The sequence below is a fragment of the Lepidochelys kempii genome, chromosome 1 (assembly GCF_965140285.1).
Source record: "Lepidochelys kempii isolate rLepKem1 chromosome 1, rLepKem1.hap1, whole genome shotgun sequence".
Classification (NCBI taxonomy): domain Eukaryota; kingdom Metazoa; phylum Chordata; order Testudines; family Cheloniidae; genus Lepidochelys; species Lepidochelys kempii.
Window position 1 is genome coordinate 107,879,012 of NC_136380.1, and position 21,139 is coordinate 107,900,150.

Consider the following 21,139-nt stretch of genomic DNA (forward strand, 5'->3'; position numbering starts at 1 on the left):
AAAATTCTCTCTCAGGCCATTGCGTGTTTCCTTTGTCTTTTTTTATTAGATTTTTTTCATAGAATCATAGAATATCAGGGTTGGAAGGGACCTCAGGAGGTTATCTAGTCCAACCCCCTGCTCAAAGCAGGACGAATCCCCAACTAAATCATCCTAGCCAAGGCTTTGTCAAGCCTGACCTTAAAAACTTCTAAGGAAGGAGATTCCACCACCTCCCTAGGTAACGCATTCCAGTGTTTCACCACCCTCCTAGTGAAAAAGTTTTTCCTAATATCCAACCTAAACCTCTCCCACTGCAACTTGAGACCATTACTCCTCATTCTGTCATCTGCTACCACTGAGAACAGTCTAGATCCATCCTCTTTGGAACCCCCTTTCAGGTAGTTGAAAGCAGCTATCAAATCCCCCCTCATTCTTCTCTTCTGCAGACTAAACAATCCCAGTTCCCTCAGCCTCTCCTCATAACTCATGTGTTCCAGTCCCCTAATCATTCTTGTTGCCCTCTGCTGGATGTTTTCCGATTTTTCCACATCCTTCTTGTAGTGTGGTGGATGAGATGAGGCCTCCAGATGAGGCCTCACCAATGTCGAATAGAGGGGAACGATCACGTCCCTCGATCTGCTGGCAATGCCCCTACTTATACAGCCCAAAATGCCATTGGCCTTCTTGGCAACAAGGGCACACTGTTGACTCACATCCAGCTTCTCATCCACTGTAACCCCTAGGTCCTTTTCTGCAGAACTGCTGCCGAGCCATTCGGTCCCTAGTCTGTAGCGGTGCATGGGATTCTTCCATCCTAAGTGCAGGACTCTGCACTTCTCCTTGTTGAACCTCATCAGATTTCTTTTGGCCCAATCCTCTAATTTGTCTAGGGCCCTCTGTATCCTATCCCTACCCTCCAGCGTATCTACCTCTCCTCCCAGTTTAGTGTCATCTGCAAACTTGCTGAGGGTGCAATCCACACCATCCTCCAGATCATTTATGAAGATATTGAACAAAACCGGCCCTAGGACCGACCCTTGGGGCACTCCACTTGATACCAGCTGTCAACTAGACATGGAGCCATTGATCACTACCCGTTAAGCCCGACAATCTAGCCAGCTTTCTATCCACCTTCTAGTCCATTCATCCAGCCCACACTTCTTTAACTTGCTGGCAAGAATACTGTGGGAGACCGTGTCTGAAGCTTTGCTAAAATCTAGGAACAACACGTCCACTGCTTTCCCCTCATCCACAGAGCCAGTTATCTCATCATAGAAGGCAATCAGGTTGGTCAGGCATGACTTGCCCTTGGTGAGTCCATGCTGACTGTTCCTGATCACTTTCCTCTCCTCTAAGTGCTTCAGAATTGATTCCTTGAGGACCTGCTCCATGATTTTTCCAGGGACTGAGGTGAGGCTGACTGGCTTGTAGTTCCCAGGATCCTCCTTTTTTCCCTTTTTTAAAGATGGGCACTACATTAGCCTTTTTTCAGTCGTCCGGGACTTCCCCCGATCGCCATGAGTTTTCAGAGATAATGACCAATGGCTCTGCAATCACATCCACATTTGTTTTGTTTTGTTTTGGTAGCAGTGTGTCTGACGCATTTTTCTTTAAATAAGTCAGTGTTTGTTTGCAGAATCTTTTAAAAGCACAATAATAAAATAAAATAAATTGGTTAGTCTCTAAGGTGCCACAAGTACTCCTTTTCTTTTTGCGAATACAGACTAACACGGCTGTTCCTCTGAAACCTGACAATAATAACTGAATTATTTGATTAAGAATATGTTGAAAAACACTTTTTGATGTTCTAATACAATGTAAAGCCAACAACAGAAGTTCGCATTATTTTTAGTATGTGAAAAAAAATTACTAAACTCTACTTTTCCTCAACAACTACAGCTATTATTTCAGTCATTATCAGTTTGACAAAGCACCTCATGGTATTAGAATTTTATGAATTAATTAGAAAAGCACTTGCCACCAAACAATTATTCAGTGTTTATTTGTATTTTTCTATAGAGTATAGTGTTAAAATAATCAGGGCCAATATGTGTTTCAGTTGGCTTGCTTTTATGTTCTTTTGTTATTATTCTTTATAGAAACTACTCTTCAACTGTCCCCATGTATGAACAAGGTTAAAAACTAAATATCATTGTAAGAATCCATGGTCCCAGATTCTGTTATGGGCAATCTTTGGTGGGTGAAAAACTGGGGTGGAGGTGGGTGGGAAAGGTGGTTTAAAGTCATCTTTAAATATCCTGGTTCCTGAGGCCATCCCATCATTGGTGTGCTTTCTGGTACAAGCTAGAGAAGCCTTGCACTGGCTGCTTGTGGCCCCAAAGAGCTGATATGGCAATCCAGTAAATAGACAACCTGGCCATGCCTCCTATGTCAAGAACCTGGAGATGTGTGGAGACATTAGCTATAGTCCATTGGGAGCTGAGTAAGGAGTAAGGCAAAAAGCAGTCAGGATATACTGGAGACTGCAGCCCAGTGGATTCATGTAGTGTGTGTTCTAATATTGCGGGTGAAATCCTGGCCCCATTGTATACAATGGGAATTTTATCATTGACTTCAGTGGAGTCAATATTTTGATTTTTATTTATATGTATCTAGGTTGTCATAATTATGTTGATTACTGTCATTTATCCCAGTAACAACTTTTTTAATACCCATTCAATTTATCTAACTCTGCTAGCACTACTAGCATGGTCTAGCCCATAAAAAGGTGATGGAAGAATTGGGTTGTGTAATAGGAACTTCACTCATTTTTGCTAAGTTCAACAAATGGTGAATCACAGATTCATTTAACAAATAATCTTACAATAATATATGCAATGCAATTCCTTTGTTAATCATTTTACTTTATGAAGCACTTAGTATTAATTACACTTTTTATAATAATGCAATCTGAATTGTAAATTTGGATCTTAGTTTTTCAGAGCAAGAATTTTAAAAGATTCTGAATTGTGAAACTATGAACTCGCAATTCGTCTGTTGATTACTGGATTTCAGATGCTTTTGTGAAAAGTCTTTTCTGGAGGGGAATCATTAACTTCCTGAAAGATCCAATTTATCACTTAATAAACAAATTATATTTTTTTCCAGACCTACGTTGGAGATATACTGTTGCTGGTTAATCCATTTAAAGAACTTCCAATTTATTCCACTATAGTAAGTATTTTCTTCTAAAAATGTTATGATGTAGATCTATTTCAGTGGATCCCAAAGCACTAAAAATAAAAAAAAAAATAAGCAATATCTCTGTTCTTTTCATGTTAGGAACATCTCATTTGAATTTTGCATTAGTAGCAATACCTTTAATTTTGCCTAAGGTGCACAGTGTCTTGTTCATATCTTTATGAATGTCTCCTTCAGGCCATAAACATTTTTATTTTGTTTTATTATGTTGCCTGTTACTTATCTTCTCCTTGAGTGCTACTAGTGTGAAACAGAAATCTTGCTAGAGGTGACAACAAGCAGAACAATATTTCATTCATGGATTATTTGGTTACCAACAAAAAAAAGAAAAAAGGTACCTAAAAGTGATAGTTCAATTGGGCCTGGGCAAAGCTCTCTTTCACTAATCTTACTTGATGAAATCCAATCCACTTATAGATAAGGTGTCTGTCATTTCAGTATCAAAACATTGTTACTCTTGCAATGTAGGCATAACATACATTTACATTATGTTTTACATGTCATGTTTCAATCTAGCCCTGTCATTTTAGATGCAGTGTCAGTGTGAAGCATTAAATATTGCCTATTAATTATTATTATTATTTATTATTTATTTCTGTTATATTGAGATGGGGGCCCTTGTGCTAAGCACTGTACAAACATGTAGTAATTTTGCTTGAAAGATTTACAGAGAGTTTGTAGTATTCAGAATCACCATTAGCAGACTGTAGGTTGTGAGTGTTTAAAATGTCCCATGTATGACCTAATAGTAAACTGGGGGAAACAAATGGTGTAAAGTACATGTGGCAGGGCCAGCAGATTAAAATTGGGTCCTTAAATTGGAAATCACCCACCTGGTCTGAATATGGAATTCCTCAAGCCCTTTCCTCTTGGAATAGGACTGGGCAACCTTAAGGTAGTACAGGGGCACAAAATCCACTAAAACCCTTTGGTGAGCCACACACTGTTTTTAGAGGCTACCCCATTGCATAGCTCAGAAATGTTTGCAACAATACAGCTTGTTAACCAACAGGTATTAACAGTGTAAAACTGAAGTCTCCACATGTGCTACATTTTCCAGTTTCCTTGTCAGTGGGGGTCCTGCCTTATACATGAGTTGCATTCCAAGAGGCACATGCATGTGCAAGGGGTTCTCTTCCCCTCACTTTGCATTGCTGCATATGGCCTTACTGAGCTGCCATCTCTCCTAGAGTGACCCTGAAAGAGGAAGAGGTAGAGGAGGCAGAATGAGGAGATGGCAGGGGTTCTGGGAAGCAGGAAGCCGGGTCCAAGACCGCTCCCCTCCCACTGGAGACACCGGAACTCTGAATTTGTAGTAGCATCTATGGCCGGAGGGGGAGGGGAGGCAGGCCTGGGCATTAGTTATGTATTGAGTTTGTACACCAGGCCTCTGCTTCTGCCTCTTCTCCCAAAACCTGCGAAGTGCACTGCTGGAATTGTGGGGTATGGCAAAAGGTAAAGGGTTAGCCTGTCTATTTTAGCACATAACCCTTTGATCTCCTATGAGCTTGCCCATTGTAATTACTTCCACTTCTTACAGAGTAAACTATCTGCATGGTCATTGTGTATTATGCAGGTATTTCTTGTTTGGTCAGAATATAATGGCAAAATAACATGGCTGGTGCTATTTTGTCCCTGTTTTTGAGGTAAAAGTCAACAGGATCTGATTTTTGCCCTTATGTCAAAATTATCATGAAGGACTTAATCGTTCAGGCAGTCCATACTTGGTGTAACTCTACGAACCAACCACATTGTTCAAGAACATAAACTAATCTCTTCCAACTAGAGGAGGAATAATCCTGGATCTACTTCGGACCTGTAAAGGGGCACTTTCTGAAAATGTAAGAATAAGAGGGAAGCTGGACATCATTGACCACAAAGCACTGCAATTCAGCAGTTAGGAAATAGATTCTCAGAAAGCACCATCATCAGTATTTTGGATGCGAAGAAAGCAGATATGGAGGAATTAAGAAATCAAGACCCAATACTGCTCTCTTTGCAAGCAATGGGAGCTGTTCAGTTGACTTCAGTAGGAGTAGGTTGGTGTCTGTTCCAAAGCCCATTGAAGTTAATGGCTATCTTTCCCATAGGCTTTGTTGGGCTTTGGATCATGATCCTACTGAGTAAGGCCAGACAGGAGGAAGTATTAAAATCTACCACTGTAGAAGCAGGCTGGGAAATCCTGGCAGACTAGAGGTGCAACAAGCAACAATTCCCCTGACAAAGAGTTAGGTATGAAACAAGAAATAGCTGATGCAGATGGTGGAGCAGTCTAAGATCCTTTACTGTATACTGAAGAAGAACAGGGCAATCAAAATGGATTCTATTTCGGGGAAAGAGGAGGCCAGACAAAAAGTAGACCATGTTAATTGTAGACATATGGGAATATAAAGAAATTTTACAAACATATCAGTGAAAAACAAATTAATAGAGAAAAAGCTGACCCAATCATAAAGGAGGAGAGAGTGAAATTACCAATTATTCAAAAATGTTTGAGACATTAAACCCTTAAAAAACCTGTTATCAATAAGAAAAATAAAGAAAAGTATTTTGAACAAGGGGAAATGAGAAAGAACTTACCATGCTCATAAATACCCTGGTAATATGAGTAGTATAAAAAAAACCATGAAAGACTAACCCTTATTAAAATATTTATTGATTCGGTGAATAACTACTTAGACTGTGAACTTCACGGGGCAGGAAATGTCTTTTTGTTCTGTGTTTGTACAGCACCTAGCACAATGGAGCTTTGATCCCTGTCTTGGGGCCATTAGGCAATACCACAATAGAAATAAGAATAATTAAGAAGCAAATTTTATTTCTTTAAATTTTTCTTATTTTTGAACTCAAAATATTCAAGAAATATGGGGCCATTTTTAATCTAAATATGTGGAGAAAATATTTTCTTATGAAGATTACTGTGGTGATTTTGAGTGGTGACTTCTGATTGCCATTGCATTTCAAGATGGTATGGTTGGTTGGCACTAATTACAGAAATGTTCTGCATCTCCTTAGCTTATATTACATTGAATCCCATAACTGTTAGATGTGCTGAGTATTAATGTAATGAAAATAGATTGTGTAAATCCATAAACTACTATATATGCTGACATGTTGCACAATGTGACTAATTAGTTACTGCCCTTATTTTTTCAATTATTGTCAGTCAAAAATAGAAAGAAACATTGGGGGTGACAGTATTTTTTTTAAACCACTGATGAAGTACTGAAAAGATCACATTCAACAACAGCAATATTTCACATGTACTTTTTTTAAAATCACTTCTCATAATCTTTTAAAGCCTTTAGCTTTAAAAATACTCCAATGACCTCCAACACTTATTTCTAGTAACCTTCTAATTACTGAAAATAAATCATTTTATGAGAAACTTTTCTTTCACAGATGATATAAAGTACATGCTAGTGAACACAGATTTCTGTTATTGCACTTGGTGCCAGTGTCAATTTATAATAATGAAGCAATAATAGCTCCTAGGAACCTACAGGTGTCATCTGGGCGTGTGTAAGTAGTCCCTTGTAAAGGCAACAAGTACTATAATAGTCCCATCTTGCTACCTATATGCAGTATTTCTTTAAGACAATGATTAGGATATAAATAATAAAAAGTCTGATTTATTAATTGGGAATCTGATCTTGCAAATATTTAACACATGAGTTCAGTGGGACTAGTCATGTATATCAAGGTTTTTTTAGGATCGAGTCTGTGGTTTGTAACTTGTTGAAATATTCTGCTATTCATGACAAAAAGAAAAAAGGAAATATTCACTTTCTAGGGTAGGTGAGTAGCTCTGTGTTATCTCATCTAATACAGAGATACAGTTAGTGAATAACAATAGTACTTAAGTCAGGCTCAGCATTTTTTAAATGAGCTAAACTATAGATATTTACAAGCCAATTTTGCTGAAGGCTATGATTCTAATTAGTTAACAGTCCTTAAATGTCAGGTTTGTCTCAGAGGAATGTAGGCTAACAGTAGGATAACTGCTTTTTGCCATTTTTAGCCAATGAGAGTAGAGCATGCTGCTAATTATGTGTATTGCAGAAGTGTTTCTAAATTGCAAATAAAGTATTACTGGGAGACTGCTGTGTCATATAATAAATTAATTAACTTGTAACCTAATTTCATTGATCTCTGTCTTATTATTTCAGAGGGCAGCCATGCTATTTTTGTTTAATATTTTAAAACCAGGACATTGAAGGATTATCATGTGAAGTATAAATAATGTAACTTAATCTATTATCTGGTTTTTAACAATTGGCCAAATGTGCATGATTGGCCACCATTATTATAATTAAGTATTAAAATAGCATATCTTAAATAGAACTCTTGTGGTGATATTGATATATGTATTGCTTTAATGAAATGCTTTACAAATAGTTTAAGGAACCCAAATAGTTTGTTTATATTGTCCAGGGTGTCTTAAGGAAGCCCCTTATTGAAGAGATGAAACAATATTGGTTTAGAATTTGCCACCTGTGTTAATGTTCAGTTATTTTTCAGGTCACCCAACTTTACCTAAGTGACTCTGGCAAACTGTGTTCCTCACTTCCTCCACATATATTCTCCTGTGCTGAAAGGGCTTACCACATGCTTTTCCAGGAGCGACGTCCTCAATGCTTTATTCTCAGGTGAAAATCTATCTTTCTATTAAGTGATGTATAACTCATGCCTTTGAAATGTTTCCCCAGGGACTCTGCAGACAAGTTTTCCTTTTTATTTTTCCCCTCCAATTGATTTACTCATCTGTCTCATATATTGCAACATAACAGTGTGAAAGAAAATATTTAATTCAATTTAAATGTTATTCATTTTATTGGGGAAATATCAGCTTCATTCAACTGCATCTTTAATAGCAAAGATTTGTCCAAAATTGTTTTTGTTTTTTAGTTATATCAAACTGATTATGAACTAGGATCCAAACTGGAAAGGAGGGATTGTCCAATGGCTCAGATGTAACCTAGGACTTGGGAGACATGGCTTAAAGTCCCTGCTTTGCCATGGACTTCCTGGGTGACTCTGAGCAAGTCTTTCTGTGCCTCAGTTCCTCATTCTGTAAAATGGGGATTGAAGTATTTGTAGTTATAAATACTTTATGGATTGTGGGGCTGCTTGCACTAGGGGCCATATAAATACCTAAATTAGACAGAACTGGCTAATCAAACTGCCTCATGGTTATGAAAGTTGAGGTAAGTGAATAGGCATAATCACATGTATACATTTTCATTAAATTGTACTTTAATAGATCAATGTTTTTCTAATCAGTAGAAGCACTGTATATTCCCTGAGCTTCACTGAATATACTAAGTAAACGTGTGTAATATGTGTTCCTTTAAAAAATACTGTGCACTTTTAAAAACAAAGCTGTACTTCTATGGAAAAACTGACTGCTGATTGGCTGAAACAAACCATAAACCTGTTTTACAACATATTCAGAATGGAGATGTTACTGAACTGTGCAGGGAACAGTGACCTTTACGCAGAAGCGGCAGAAAATCCTTATCCTGTGTTCACATTCTCTTTAATTATATTTTTATTGAGGTGAAATAATTCGTTTTGATAAAAATAAGAAATTTCCTGGCATTCAGTATTTTTGATGAAGAGCTCCACAGAATATGAACGCTCATTTCATATCCATTTGGGACATAACTGGTAGATTAATAGCATTGAGAGGTTGGCAACAATAGTGTATGAGGTGGAGCCATAGATAAAATCTACTTACATTTTGAAAAATGTCAGATACCAAATTAAGATACTAATGTATAATGTCGGCAAATGCTATAAATGGAGAGAGATTCAGTTCAAAAAAGAACTGGTTTAGCCACAGAGCAGATGATGGTGATAATTTTAGATAAGGAGGGAGGCAATAGGTGGTTCAGCAGAGCTCAGGATGTTGAGCCCCGATCCAGTTCATTCTAGGTTACAGTATATCAGTGACCTGATGGAGGGATGATGTTAGAGTGTTCTGCTGAGATCATTAGAACTTGATGTCTGTATGTTATATTCAAATGCAATCCACAGATATACACATTTCAGGCACCTTTTAATTGGACTCTAATTGGATCCAAAGTTTAGTATGGAACTGGAAGCTGAAGAGAGAAAGATTTGGTGGGTCAGATAAAAACAATAATAATAAATAATAAAAATAATTTGTAAAGCTATGACCTACTGGATAGCCTAACACTAAGAGTTAGGGTCATTGGACAATACTCGCGCTCTCTCTTTTCTTTAACAATAACTGAGGGTATGTCTATGCTGCAATTAAATACCCGCGGTCTGATTCAGGCTTGTGGGGCTCAGGCTAAGGGGCTGTTTAATTGCAGTGTAGATGGTCAGGCTTGGCTGGAGCCTGGTCTATAGGGCCCTATGAGGTGGCGGAGTCCCAGAGCTCAGGCTCCAGCTTCAGCCCAAATGTCTACACCAAAATTAAACAGCCCCTTACTTGAGCCCTGCAAGCCCCAGTCATAGGCCAGCTGCAAGTGTCTAATTGCAGTGTAGACATACCCTGAAAGACCAGGAGGAATTGAGAATTTTCTGAAGTACTTGAAGAGATATTCAAAAGTTCTTTCCTATCTGAAATCAGTTTAGATTTTGCTATGTGCAGCTGTAATATAACCCCCATCATGAATCATTAGCAGGGTTTGAATGCCGAGATTCATATATTTAATTAATGAATACTCATCTTATTAATTAAATTATTTAAAAATTAAATAATTTTATTACTTTAATTAGTTAATTAATGCCCATTTTATATAAACCAAAACCAAAGCTAAACACAATTATTGTAAGGCCATTTCTCCTGGTCACAAGTGGTCATGAGAAATCCCTTTATTAGTCTCATTAACATCATTAATAATAATAAAATATCAGTGATGTGGTTCCAAAATGACACAGACAGTGGCTTCTGAGTTAACAGGAATCCTTTATTTGTTCTCCTTGTGATATTTTCTTCTATTTCTGGGTCAGGTGGGTAGTCTGAACTATCCAACGTACCAGTGTAGCAGTAGAGAGTAAAGTATCAGCCCTCCACACAGGCAAGCAGCTAGCCCAGAGTCTGAAGCATGCTGATCTTGTTAGTCCTTGTTTGGTTTGTCTTTAGTAATTGCTTAATACAGTAAAATCTTGCTAATATGTACTAACGAGCAGGAGAGCTATTGCAGGAAGCCCTGATCACGTAAAGTGATTCACATGGATAGACTGTATCACCATGTGGAGTCCTCTTGAATTTAAATGGTAATCCAGGCTGGCATAAGGGTCTGCACATGCAAAGGGAATTAATGAGTTAGTGAAATGTATTAAGAAAAATAAGCAAAGATATTCATTTGTTTGACAAGTCTAATCTAGTTTTACAACAAGGAGTCCAGTGTTGTTTTTGTGGTTACAGATTAACCTGGCTACCCCCTGATCCTAGTCTAGTTTTAATTATTGATGTCAATGTGCTATAGTCTCAGCATAGAACATTTATAAAAATAATGGTGTTTTAGTAATAGTTCTTACTACAATAATCTTTACTAACGAGTGAAGAGAGGTTGTCAATTTTGAGTGCAAAGTTTGGGATGTGTAGATAAGCAAATTAGTCAGATCCCACAGTATTAATACTTAGCATGTATGTTTTGCTTTGCATTTTCAATTGTCCACATGTTGTACTCACATTAACTGCTTACTATTACACAAGAATAAAGCGACGCTACTATTGTGACCAAATTACCCTTTTTTGAATTCCTCCTGAAGAGTCTGGAAAGAAAGAAAGAAAAAGCACACACACTACAGAAATGCTTTATTTTGTCTGCAGTACATCAAACAATCTAATACATTTTTGGAAGACACTATGGAAACCTGGAAATAGTGTCACATACTGTACACTCTTTCATCCTCATCACCCTCATCAAGCACGTCATCTTGTTTTATTAGTGAATTTAGTGTCTATCTTCTATAGCTGTGGTTTAGTTCAAAATGTAATCTAGCCTTATGCAGCTAGAAAGCTCAATTAGTGCAGATTACTATCAGTATATTTCCTTGTATATCAACTCCCCCACCCCCATGTTGCTTTATTGTCTCTCCCTGTTGTCTCTAAACTTACACTTAGATTACAAGCTCTTAAATGCAGGGACTGTCTCTTCATTATATGTCTGTACAACTTTGATGGGGCTGGAGCCTCTAACTACTACCACAATACAAATACATAGTAATAAATAAAATGGAGAGGAAAGGAATCCTCCACCCAGCCTGAGGATAAACAGAGGGCTTCAGTGACTCCCATGGCTCCTGCCCTCTGACCTCCCCAGAGGGTAGACATTTGTGGATCCACATAGTAAGAGATTTACTGACTTCCACCCCTACCCACAAAAAACAACCAAACGAAAATCCAACACTACCATATATTCAGTCTTACTCTTTGGGTAAGAACTGTGGGCCTTGTTTGCATTTATGCTAAGGCTAATTTATATTGCCTTCACAGTGGGTGTAATTGTAATTTGGATCCACTTCAATGGATCTTTACACTTCACAGAGTGTAGTAAAGGGGCTCTATTGCAAATGAGAATTAGGCCCTATATTTTCCTTTTTGGATTCAGTAAAAACTTTTCCCCTGGCCTTTAAAGTTCTCTATTGTCTTGCTTCAGTTTACTTCTTCCCCTGTGCCTGGTCCCGTTGCTGATCTACCATCTATTTCCTCTCTTTTCCATCACATAATCTCCCCCAAATTAGCAAAAGAGCCAATTCTTCTGCAGCTCATCTGCAATGTCTGCTTAATTAGCTTTCTGTAACTCCTCATATTTTCTCTTAAAATATCTCTTTTCTCATGCAAATATGCTTCTTAAGTCTCTTTCCTGGGGGGTTTGGTGTTATGAGCAAATATTTCCATTTTTCCACTCTGCAAATGGCCAAACGTTTCCTTAGGTTAACTCGATTGAAGTGCATGATGTTACACTAGTGATGCATTTAGCCAAATGTTGTAGGATTGTGTGTAGATTTTTTTTTGCCATTTATTCAGCATAATTTGGTTTGGTTTTTTTCTATTCTCTCCACTGACTTGTAATGTTTAATAGAGGAAAAACAGTGCAGGGTGCAGTTTGTGTTAAAATATAGTTAGATTGTACTATGCGCTTATTACAGCCACGGGGTGGACTTCCCTGTATCAAACCAGTTTCTAATACATTGTTTTTTTCTTGCTTGCTTAAGTTCTCCTTCTCCTCCCCTCAAGGCATGCATGACTTTAGAAATGCATTAAGAACTGACAAGATAAGCATTAGAATTATCCAGAAAGCCTAACTACACAATAGTTTATAGATGTCTTGGTGAGAGCCAAGCATCCTTAGCAAATTTAGCCTCTCTTCTATGGGACATTAGTGTCTAATATGGTGATTAAAACAAAGCATTTAAAATACATACATCAGAGGAATTATTTTAGTCTGTTACCCATTTTAGCAACCAGTAATGTTAATGTCCAATGGCCTAATAACTAAATAAGCCACATTTATAAACCCAGTGTAAATCTGAAAAGGAGTGAGATTCTCTTCCCTTAAAAATGATAGACTGGGGAACCTAATTTTGTTTTGTTTTCTCAATGTTTCATCACCCCTTATTTTCTACTAGAATTAATCATCAGAAAGCATTAATGCATTATTGTGCATCTTATTTTTTAAAGTACATAATTCTGGTTAAAAAATTTTAGTGATGCATTATTTCTAGTTGCAAAAAAAAAAGATTACATCTATCTCCAATGTCAATATTATATAACAATAAGCATGTTTATATAAACACAATACTTTTATAGCTATTCTTAATATTCTTAACTATTTGTAGCACCTTAATAATTTGCAGTAGCACCTAAGAAACCCAGTCATGGACCAGAATCCCATTTGTGCTAGGTGCTGTACAAACTCAGAACAAAAGAACTCCTCCCGCAAAGAGTTTACAATCTGCCAGCTGATTTTCTTCAACCTGTGTATAACTTAGTATCAGAATAGATTTTAGCATTAATAATTGGCACACTAGGAAGTGTTTAGAATTTGGGTTCAGAGGAGCATCCAAAAATTTAGTGCATATTTATAGCTTATTGGAATCTCTTGCCAAAGTTGGTTGGCAGTTCAAATGAACAAGACTTCTATGACTTCTCGTTCAAGTCATGAATGGAAATAGTGCAAGAATAACCTATTTTTTTCAGTATTCTGCACTTCTGGTTCTGGTACTTTCTGGTAACTGAAAATAAACAAAATTTATCCCAAAACTTCACTCACTAAAAAATATCTGAGATGACAACTATAGTGTATACCTAATCTACTTTTAATGCTAGTAGTGGAAAAACTTTACTGTGCAGAGCCATAGCATTGCATTCCTTTGAGATGTTACTGTTGGCCTGTTGAAATTTCCAAAAGATATTGGTCCTTAGACATTTAGGCACTCTGAGAGACTCAGGGACACATTGTGCATTTCACCCTGACATGTGGACAAGCAATTGGATAATGAATTACATGGCTACTGCACATTGACTCCCTTTGTTTTCATTCATTTTAAACACTTGCAAGATGCTAATGAAAATGGCATTAATCTGTGTGAAATCTTTTGGTAGCACTCATGAAACCTTCATGAAGAGGAAGAACTTGGAAGAGGAACTTCATTGAAAAATAGAGTAGCTTTTTTCTTCACAAGGAGTGAGAAAAGCACCCATGTTGGAGATATTGATAAAATGCTTAGGGATGGTGGTTTACACACATGACATGTTTCACAGGCTGTCTCAAACTCAAAGTAAATAGGTTTCTGTTGAATGAGTGGCAGGTTCCAAAAAGTGGTTTCAATTTTCAGGAAAAAAAATGGGGCTCATTTTAGACATTATTCCAAAGCTTTGAATGTTCTGTTTAATGTCCAGACAAAAAACCAAAGTTTCCCCAACAGAAACAAATTCAGTTTGTGGTTATGAGCAGCTATTCTACCTTGCATATAACGTAGCACGTAACTGAACAGAAACAAGCGGTACATATCTACTGCTTAGATATGTCGCTTCTCAATCCATTCTCCTTATTAAAATTTGATATAGCAGTTGCACTGCTTTGCACTAAATTTTTTAATGTATTTCTCCTTTATGAAACGTGAAATATTTCTATTCAAAATGGCACCTTGGTGCCTCAGAAGAGTTGTTTGGGTGCCTTATGCCCCTGTTCTTCTCTGTGGGCTGAGCTTATGGTGAGGGAAGAAGGTATATCATAGGTGTCCTTGGCCATTGTGTGTTCTGCCAGAGAGCCCAGCCCATAGAAGAGAATGGGGGTATAAGCACCTAAACCACAACTCCCATGAGGCACCTTTCAAGTTTGGGTCGTTCTCTTTTTTTACAAAATGCTAACATTTTCTAAGGAAATCAGAAAAATGTTATGTCAAAAATCCAGTTCTCAGTCAAAAAACAGTTTGAATGGAAAATGTTTGACCAACCATAACCTACATCAGTGTCCACTTCTGCATATTTATTTCTTTAAAAAGTCATGACATGTGGTAATAGCAGATCGGTCTATCAGCGTTAATTGCTTACACCTGTTAATAGTTGCTTGTTTTCCTCCCTATATCAAGGTGTTCAGAGTCCCAATATATTTCCCAAATGATGAACCCCCCACTTACATTTGTGAAATGTGGGACAATTCAGATCTACATTAACATTAAATTCAGGGCAAACTTTAACATTACCCATTGGTTCCCCTGATAAAACCATCTTCTCCTTCTTTCTTAGCATGTTGGTTCATAGTAGTTGGGGCAAAAAGGAATTTTAACGAACTGTCTAAGGGATTAACTACCTTATTAATGTTAGGTAGTTCCATATTGGTAAGGGACCAGATGCAGTCCATACACGCTTCATATATGGAACGGTTTGATAGCGCTGCCATTTCTGCCTACTACTACAGTAATGAACAGCATGGAAATGCATGGAAATAAAAATATATTTCTTTTTAAAAACCAAAATTAAACTTCTAAGATAGACAGATCAGCAATATTCATCCTAAATCTGCATCAGTTTATGAGGCCCCTCTCTGACAAATACCTGGACCTTTTTTGTGTAGAATCACATGGGTCTGAAAATGTAATAATGTAAGACAACTTTATGTCCCATCAGTGCCATGGATGGCTAGAAAGAAAGCACTGTTGTCAAACATCTCTTTGTGTGAGTAACTTCAATACTTAATTTAATACCATTTTCAAAGATTTTTATTAGGGCTGTCAAGCAATTAAAAAAAATTATCGTGATTAATCACACTGTTAAACAATAATAGAATACCATCTATTTAAATATTTGTGGATGTTTTCTACATTTTCAAATATAATTATTTCGATTACAACACAGAATACAAAATGTACAGGCTCACGTTATATTTATTTTTGATTACAAATATTTGCACTAAAAAACAAAAGAAACAGTATTTTCAATTCACCTACTACAAGTACTGTCGTGCAGTCTCTTTATTGTGAAAGTTGAGCTTACAAATGTCGAATTATGTACAATCAAAACCTGCATTCAAAAATAAAACAATGTAAAATTTTAGAGCCTAGAAGTCCTTGTTCAGCCAATCGCTCAGACAAAAAAGGTTGTTTACATTTGCAGAAGATAATGCTCTCTGCTTCTTGTTTACGATGTCACTTGAAAGTGAGAACAGGCATTTGCATCACAGTGTTCTAGCCAGCATCACAAAATAATTGCATGCCAGATGCGCTAAAGATTCACATGTCCTTCGATGCTTCAACCACTATTCCAGAGGACATGTGTCCAGGCTGATGATGGGTTCTGCTCGATAACGATCCAAAGCAGTGCGGACTGATGCATGTTCACTTTCATCTTCTGAGTCAGATGCCACCAGCAGAAGGTTGATTTTCTTTTTTGGTGGTTTGGGTTCTGTAGTTTCCACATCAGAGTGTTACTCTTTTAAGACTTCTGAAAGCATGCTCCATGCCTCATCCCTCTCAGATTTTGGAAGACACTTCAGATTCTTAAATTTTGGGTAGAGTGCTGAAGCTATCTTTAGAAATTTCACATGGGTATCTTCTTTGCATTTTTTCAAATTTTCAGTGAAAGTGTTCTTAAAATGAACAACATGTGCTAGGTCATCATTCGAGACTTCTATAACATGAAATATATGGCAGAATGTGGGTAAGACAGAGCAGAAGACATACAATTCTCCCCCAAGGAGTTCAGTGACAAATTTAATAAACTCATTATTTTTTTTAGATCGTCATCAGCACAGAAGCATGTCCTCTGGATGATGGGCAAAGCATAAAGAGGCATATGAATTTTTAGCACATCTGGCCCGTAAATATCTTGGAACGCCAGTTACAACACTGCCATGCAAATGCCTCTTCTCACTTTCAGGTGACATTGTCATTAAGAAATGGACAGCATTATCTCCCGTAAATGTAAAACTTGTTTCTCTTCGTGATTGGTTGAACAAGAAATAGGACTAAGTGGACGTGTAGGCTCTAAAGTTTTACATTGTTTTGTTTGAGTGCAGTTATGTAACAAAAAAACCCTACATTTGTAAGTTGCATTTTCATGACAAAGAGATTGCACTACAATACTTGTATGAGGTGAATAGAAAAATACTATTTCTTTTGTTTATCATTTTTACAGTGCAAATATTTGTAATAAAAATAATATAAAGTGAGCACTGTACACTTTGTAATCTGTGTGGTAATTGAAATCAATATTTGAAAGTGAAGAAAAACATCCAAAAACATTTAATATATTTCAATTGGTATTCTATTGCTTAACAGTTTGATTCATTTTTTTAATTGTGATTAATTTTTTGAGTTAATCGCGTGAGTTAACTTCGATTAATCAACAGCCCTAATTTTTATGTGTGCATCATCAGTACTCGGTGTAATCCATTGACACCCATTATTTGTCAGCTTGGTTATGTTTGTCATGTTTCCCAAAGTAGCACAAAAATATTTTTCATTATTTTCTTCTTTTTGTAAAGCAGTGTCTTCTATTTTGTTGGTTTAAATTAAAACTCATATTTGGTTTATGAAACTCAAATGTTTTGAAAAATATTTCTGAAGTTTGCAAAACCTTGAACCACATAGAGATTCCTCATTCCTACGAGGTAGCATTATTGTTTACAACAGTGAGGCCAAGGATTGAAAGGGTTAGGAGTGAAACACGTTGGTTGGGAATTGTGCAGAGGTTTGCATTGTCACTGCTATGTTGCAGCAGTTCTGTGAGTACTTTATTCTCGAAGGATGTCTACCTAGTAGCTTTCATAAGCACTGCATTCAGATATTTATTCATTTATTTATTTATTTATTTATTTATTTGAAAGAGCTGTATCCTCCTCTCCCCCCCTTATTCAAATTAATAGGAGTTTGTCTCATGTGATGACAACACAATTGGGCAGCAGACATTTTTCTGTGTACAGGACGTTTCCACTTTTGTATCCAGAAAATTCTTGTTGATGAGAAATTTAAACCCACACATTTAAAATCTCCTAGAACCACAGGAGAACATCAAAAGTAGAAGTAATGCAACTTCTCCTCTAGAGCAGATAAGTTCATGTTTAATGTAGGAAATATGCCTCTTACACGCAGGGAACAGTGGTACCCATTATATGACGTTTCCACAGATTTCCTTAAAAAGCTTATTTATATTTCTGCGTACAATGGAGTCAACACATAGGTCAGAAATGTGATCTATACACTGGTGTAAATATGAATTAATATCATTTAAATAAATGCAGTATTTTTGGATTTACAATGATATGAATGCAGCAGCAGCTACAGATGAAAAAAAACAGAGGTACCATTGTCAGGAGAGTTACAACAGAAAGTGAAACTGAAAATACTGAAATTCCTTCTCTTGGTCCCATAAAGCTGTAAAAAGATATGTTTATTGACACTTCTGCTTTGGAGTGCTTGTGCATTTAAAATGCTTGTGCAATTAAAATGCTTGTGCAGCACCTGCCATGGTGAGTGTGACCTGCCACGGATGGGAGAAATGAAGACAGATTTGCTTGGAAACATGAAACTATAAGTACTGGGCAATGGCACTGAATGCTGGCACCATTTTCCATGGGTAATGGTGGTGTGAGCTGATACCTCACTCTTGAGGGTAACAAAGGCAGCAAAGGCACAGTTGCTGCTGGCATCCTGAAGACCCACGTAGTCTGTGTACTACAATGGTGCCCACTGAAGTTATTGCTGACTGGCGTGGGAAAGCGTCCTATCACTAAGTAAAAAATAAGTCTGCTATCCCTAGAAACCTTTGGGAGAGGATTTCAATTTCATGGAAGTTTCATGAAGATCTCTCCAGAGGATTCAAGGGGCATCCCTGTGTACATAAACAAACTGTTCCGCATGGCCTAACAGCAATTCTCTTGATTTGCCAGTATCCAGCATACTGCTTGCTCAGAAATGAACTATTCAGAGCTAGATTTTCCCCCTTCTCCTTCAGCTCTTCCTATTGGACATACATTTATAGAAATAAACCAGATGATAGGCTCATCAAAGCCTGATTTTGTTAACTTTCAGGGCATGGTGCAAATTTTATCTGTTCACATTTTTGTCTGAGAGGTAGAGGATGATGTATTTTTGCTCTTGTATCATTGTGGTGAAAGTCTTCATTATGCCAACGTTGTATTGCCTGCATGGAAGCATGCACATGGACTTGTAGTGGTTTTTTTGTAAAAACTGAAAAATATATATGGAGGATGTGTTAGTTACATTTTAACATTTCCTGGAAGTCTCCAATTCTAGAAAAGACTTGGTGAAAAAGCCCACTGATCCTGGAAAGCCCTTCTTTAAGGAAACTATTGTTAGGAAATGAACTCTGGCATTAAAGAAACTGAATAATAATTTCTTAGAATAGTGTATTCAAATCTCAGGACATAGTCAACCAGCTAAATGTTGCTGAGTGCAAATATTTGGCTGCAAAATTTTAAGGATTGTACCCCCTAAACCAGGATTTGGGATTAATGGATTACAAGTTACTTGGGGCCTGCTTTTCAGAGGTGCTAACATCTAAAGCTTTGCTTGATTTGATTTATGATTGTTTAGAACTTTGATTTATGATTGTTCAGAAAAACTTTTTGCTCACTAGCATTCTCCGCTATGGAAAAGACTGCAGAGTCACTGCTGTCCTATTTCTGATAACTTGATCGATCTTCTGTGCGGTGAAGTGAGAGGATCTGTATTTTGTCTTGATATGAGAGAATAACAAGATGATAGCACCAGAGGACAAGTAATGCCTGAGGTTTGCTATTGTTTTTTTCTGCTAGTGGCCATAGGATTGAGGAAGACAGAGGATTTGCGAGGTAGTGCTGTCATAAAGGGAGAATGCTAGTGCTGCCACTTAAGTGTGAAGGCAGAAACGTAAGGATGAAACAGCAAATAAAGAGGGCGGGGTACAGTACTAAGTGTGCCACCATTACTACAACTGTCCTTAGCCAGAAATGGTGATTATAAAATACTGGATGTTTTTGTAGTGGAGTCGATTCCTTTCAGGTCCAGGCTGCAGAAGCTCTTCATTTTGCTGTTTGGGAGCATTCGCTAAATGTGCTCTTACTCCCTAAATTGGGGTGTCTGTTCTGTAACAGACCCCACAAAGAGGTGACTGTTATGTTAAGTAGGTTTCTATGCTAACTAACACCAAGTACATATATGGAATCATGGCTTATGTAAAACATAATGTCCCACTACGGCTGCTTCTTATCCCCTAAGAACACTGTGATACAGCATTGTTACTGACCCTTTGAAAAATGCCTACTACAAAGATGAGGGTAAAGGAATCATGATTTAGGGCCTACCAAATTCACGATCTACTTTGGTCAATTTCAGGGTCATAGGATTTTTAAAATAGTAAATTTAATGATTTCAGCTATTTAAATCTGAGCTGTCACAGTGTTGAAATTGTAGGAGTCTTCACCCAAAAAGGAGTTGTGGGGGGGGGGGTCACAAGATTATTGTCGGGGGGGTTGCGGTATTACTACCCTTACTTCTGCACTGCTGCAGGCGGTGGCGCTGAGTTCAGAACGGGGTGGCGAGGGAGCAGCGACTGATGGCCAGGAGCCCAGCTCTGAAGGCAGAGCCGCCGCCAGCAGCAGTGCAGAAGTAAGGATGGCATGGTAGGGTACTGTCACCCTTACTCTGCGCTGCTGCCTTCAGACCTGGGCCCTCAGTCAGCAGCCGCCAGTCTCCAGCCATCCAGTTTGGAAGGCAGCAGCACGGAAGCAAGGGAGGCATGGTATGGTATTGCCACCCCTACTTCTGCACTGCTTCTGGCAGGGCTCTGCCTTCAGAGTTGGGCACCGCGCCAACAGCCGCCACTCTCTCACCACCCACTTCTGAACGCAGCACAGAAGTAAGGGTGGCAATACCACGACCGCCCTAAAGTAACCTTGCGACCCTCCTACAACTCCCTTTTGGGTCAGGACCCCCAATTCAAGAAACTCTGGTCTCTCCCATGAAATCTGTATAGTATAGGGTAAAAGCACACGAAAGACCAGATTTCACAGTGAGAGACCAGATTTCACAGTCTGTGGTGCTTTTTTACTGGCTGTGAATTTGGTGGGACCCTAATCATGAAGTACCAACATCCCATCACCAGCAGGAAGTGACTGAAGGGCTCTGGGAAGACAGACAAGAAAAGACATGAGGGCTCTGCCCCAATCTCCAGCAAACCCACCAATATCTTTAGACACGTTAGAAAGATGTTTGAGACCATTGAGGCTGTCTTCTAATTATGTAGTGGCTTTGATTCCCTATGATATCAGCTTCTTACACTCAGCTTTAGATCGGGGGTGGGGAGGGGAGCAAGGAAGCCAGATTGGAGAAAGAGTGTTCAGTGAGAAACAGGAGTGGTTAGAGGTAGGGGGCAAGAAGAAGAAATAAAAAAGAAGAGAAAAGGGAGAATAAAAATACAATGACTGTGAAGAGATAGATTTTATATGTAGATATAGGTATAGAAAAACAA

At 37.9% G+C, this 21,139-nt stretch overlaps 1 protein-coding gene across 6 annotated transcripts in view; it reads left to right on the plus strand.

Moving 5' to 3' along the window:
- The window catches only part of MYO16 (myosin XVI), a 610,604-nt gene that overhangs the window by 331,133 nt on the left and 258,332 nt on the right, over nt 1-21,139 (plus strand). For all 6 annotated transcript variants that reach the window (XM_073349543.2, XM_078853554.1, XM_073349529.2 and 3 more), the window contains 2 exons: nt 3,091-3,156; nt 7,705-7,832. In XM_073349543.2, coding sequence (XP_073205644.1) covers nt 3,091-3,156; nt 7,705-7,832 — 194 coding nt within the window. The remainder of the gene's footprint in view (nt 1-3,090; nt 3,157-7,704; nt 7,833-21,139) is intronic.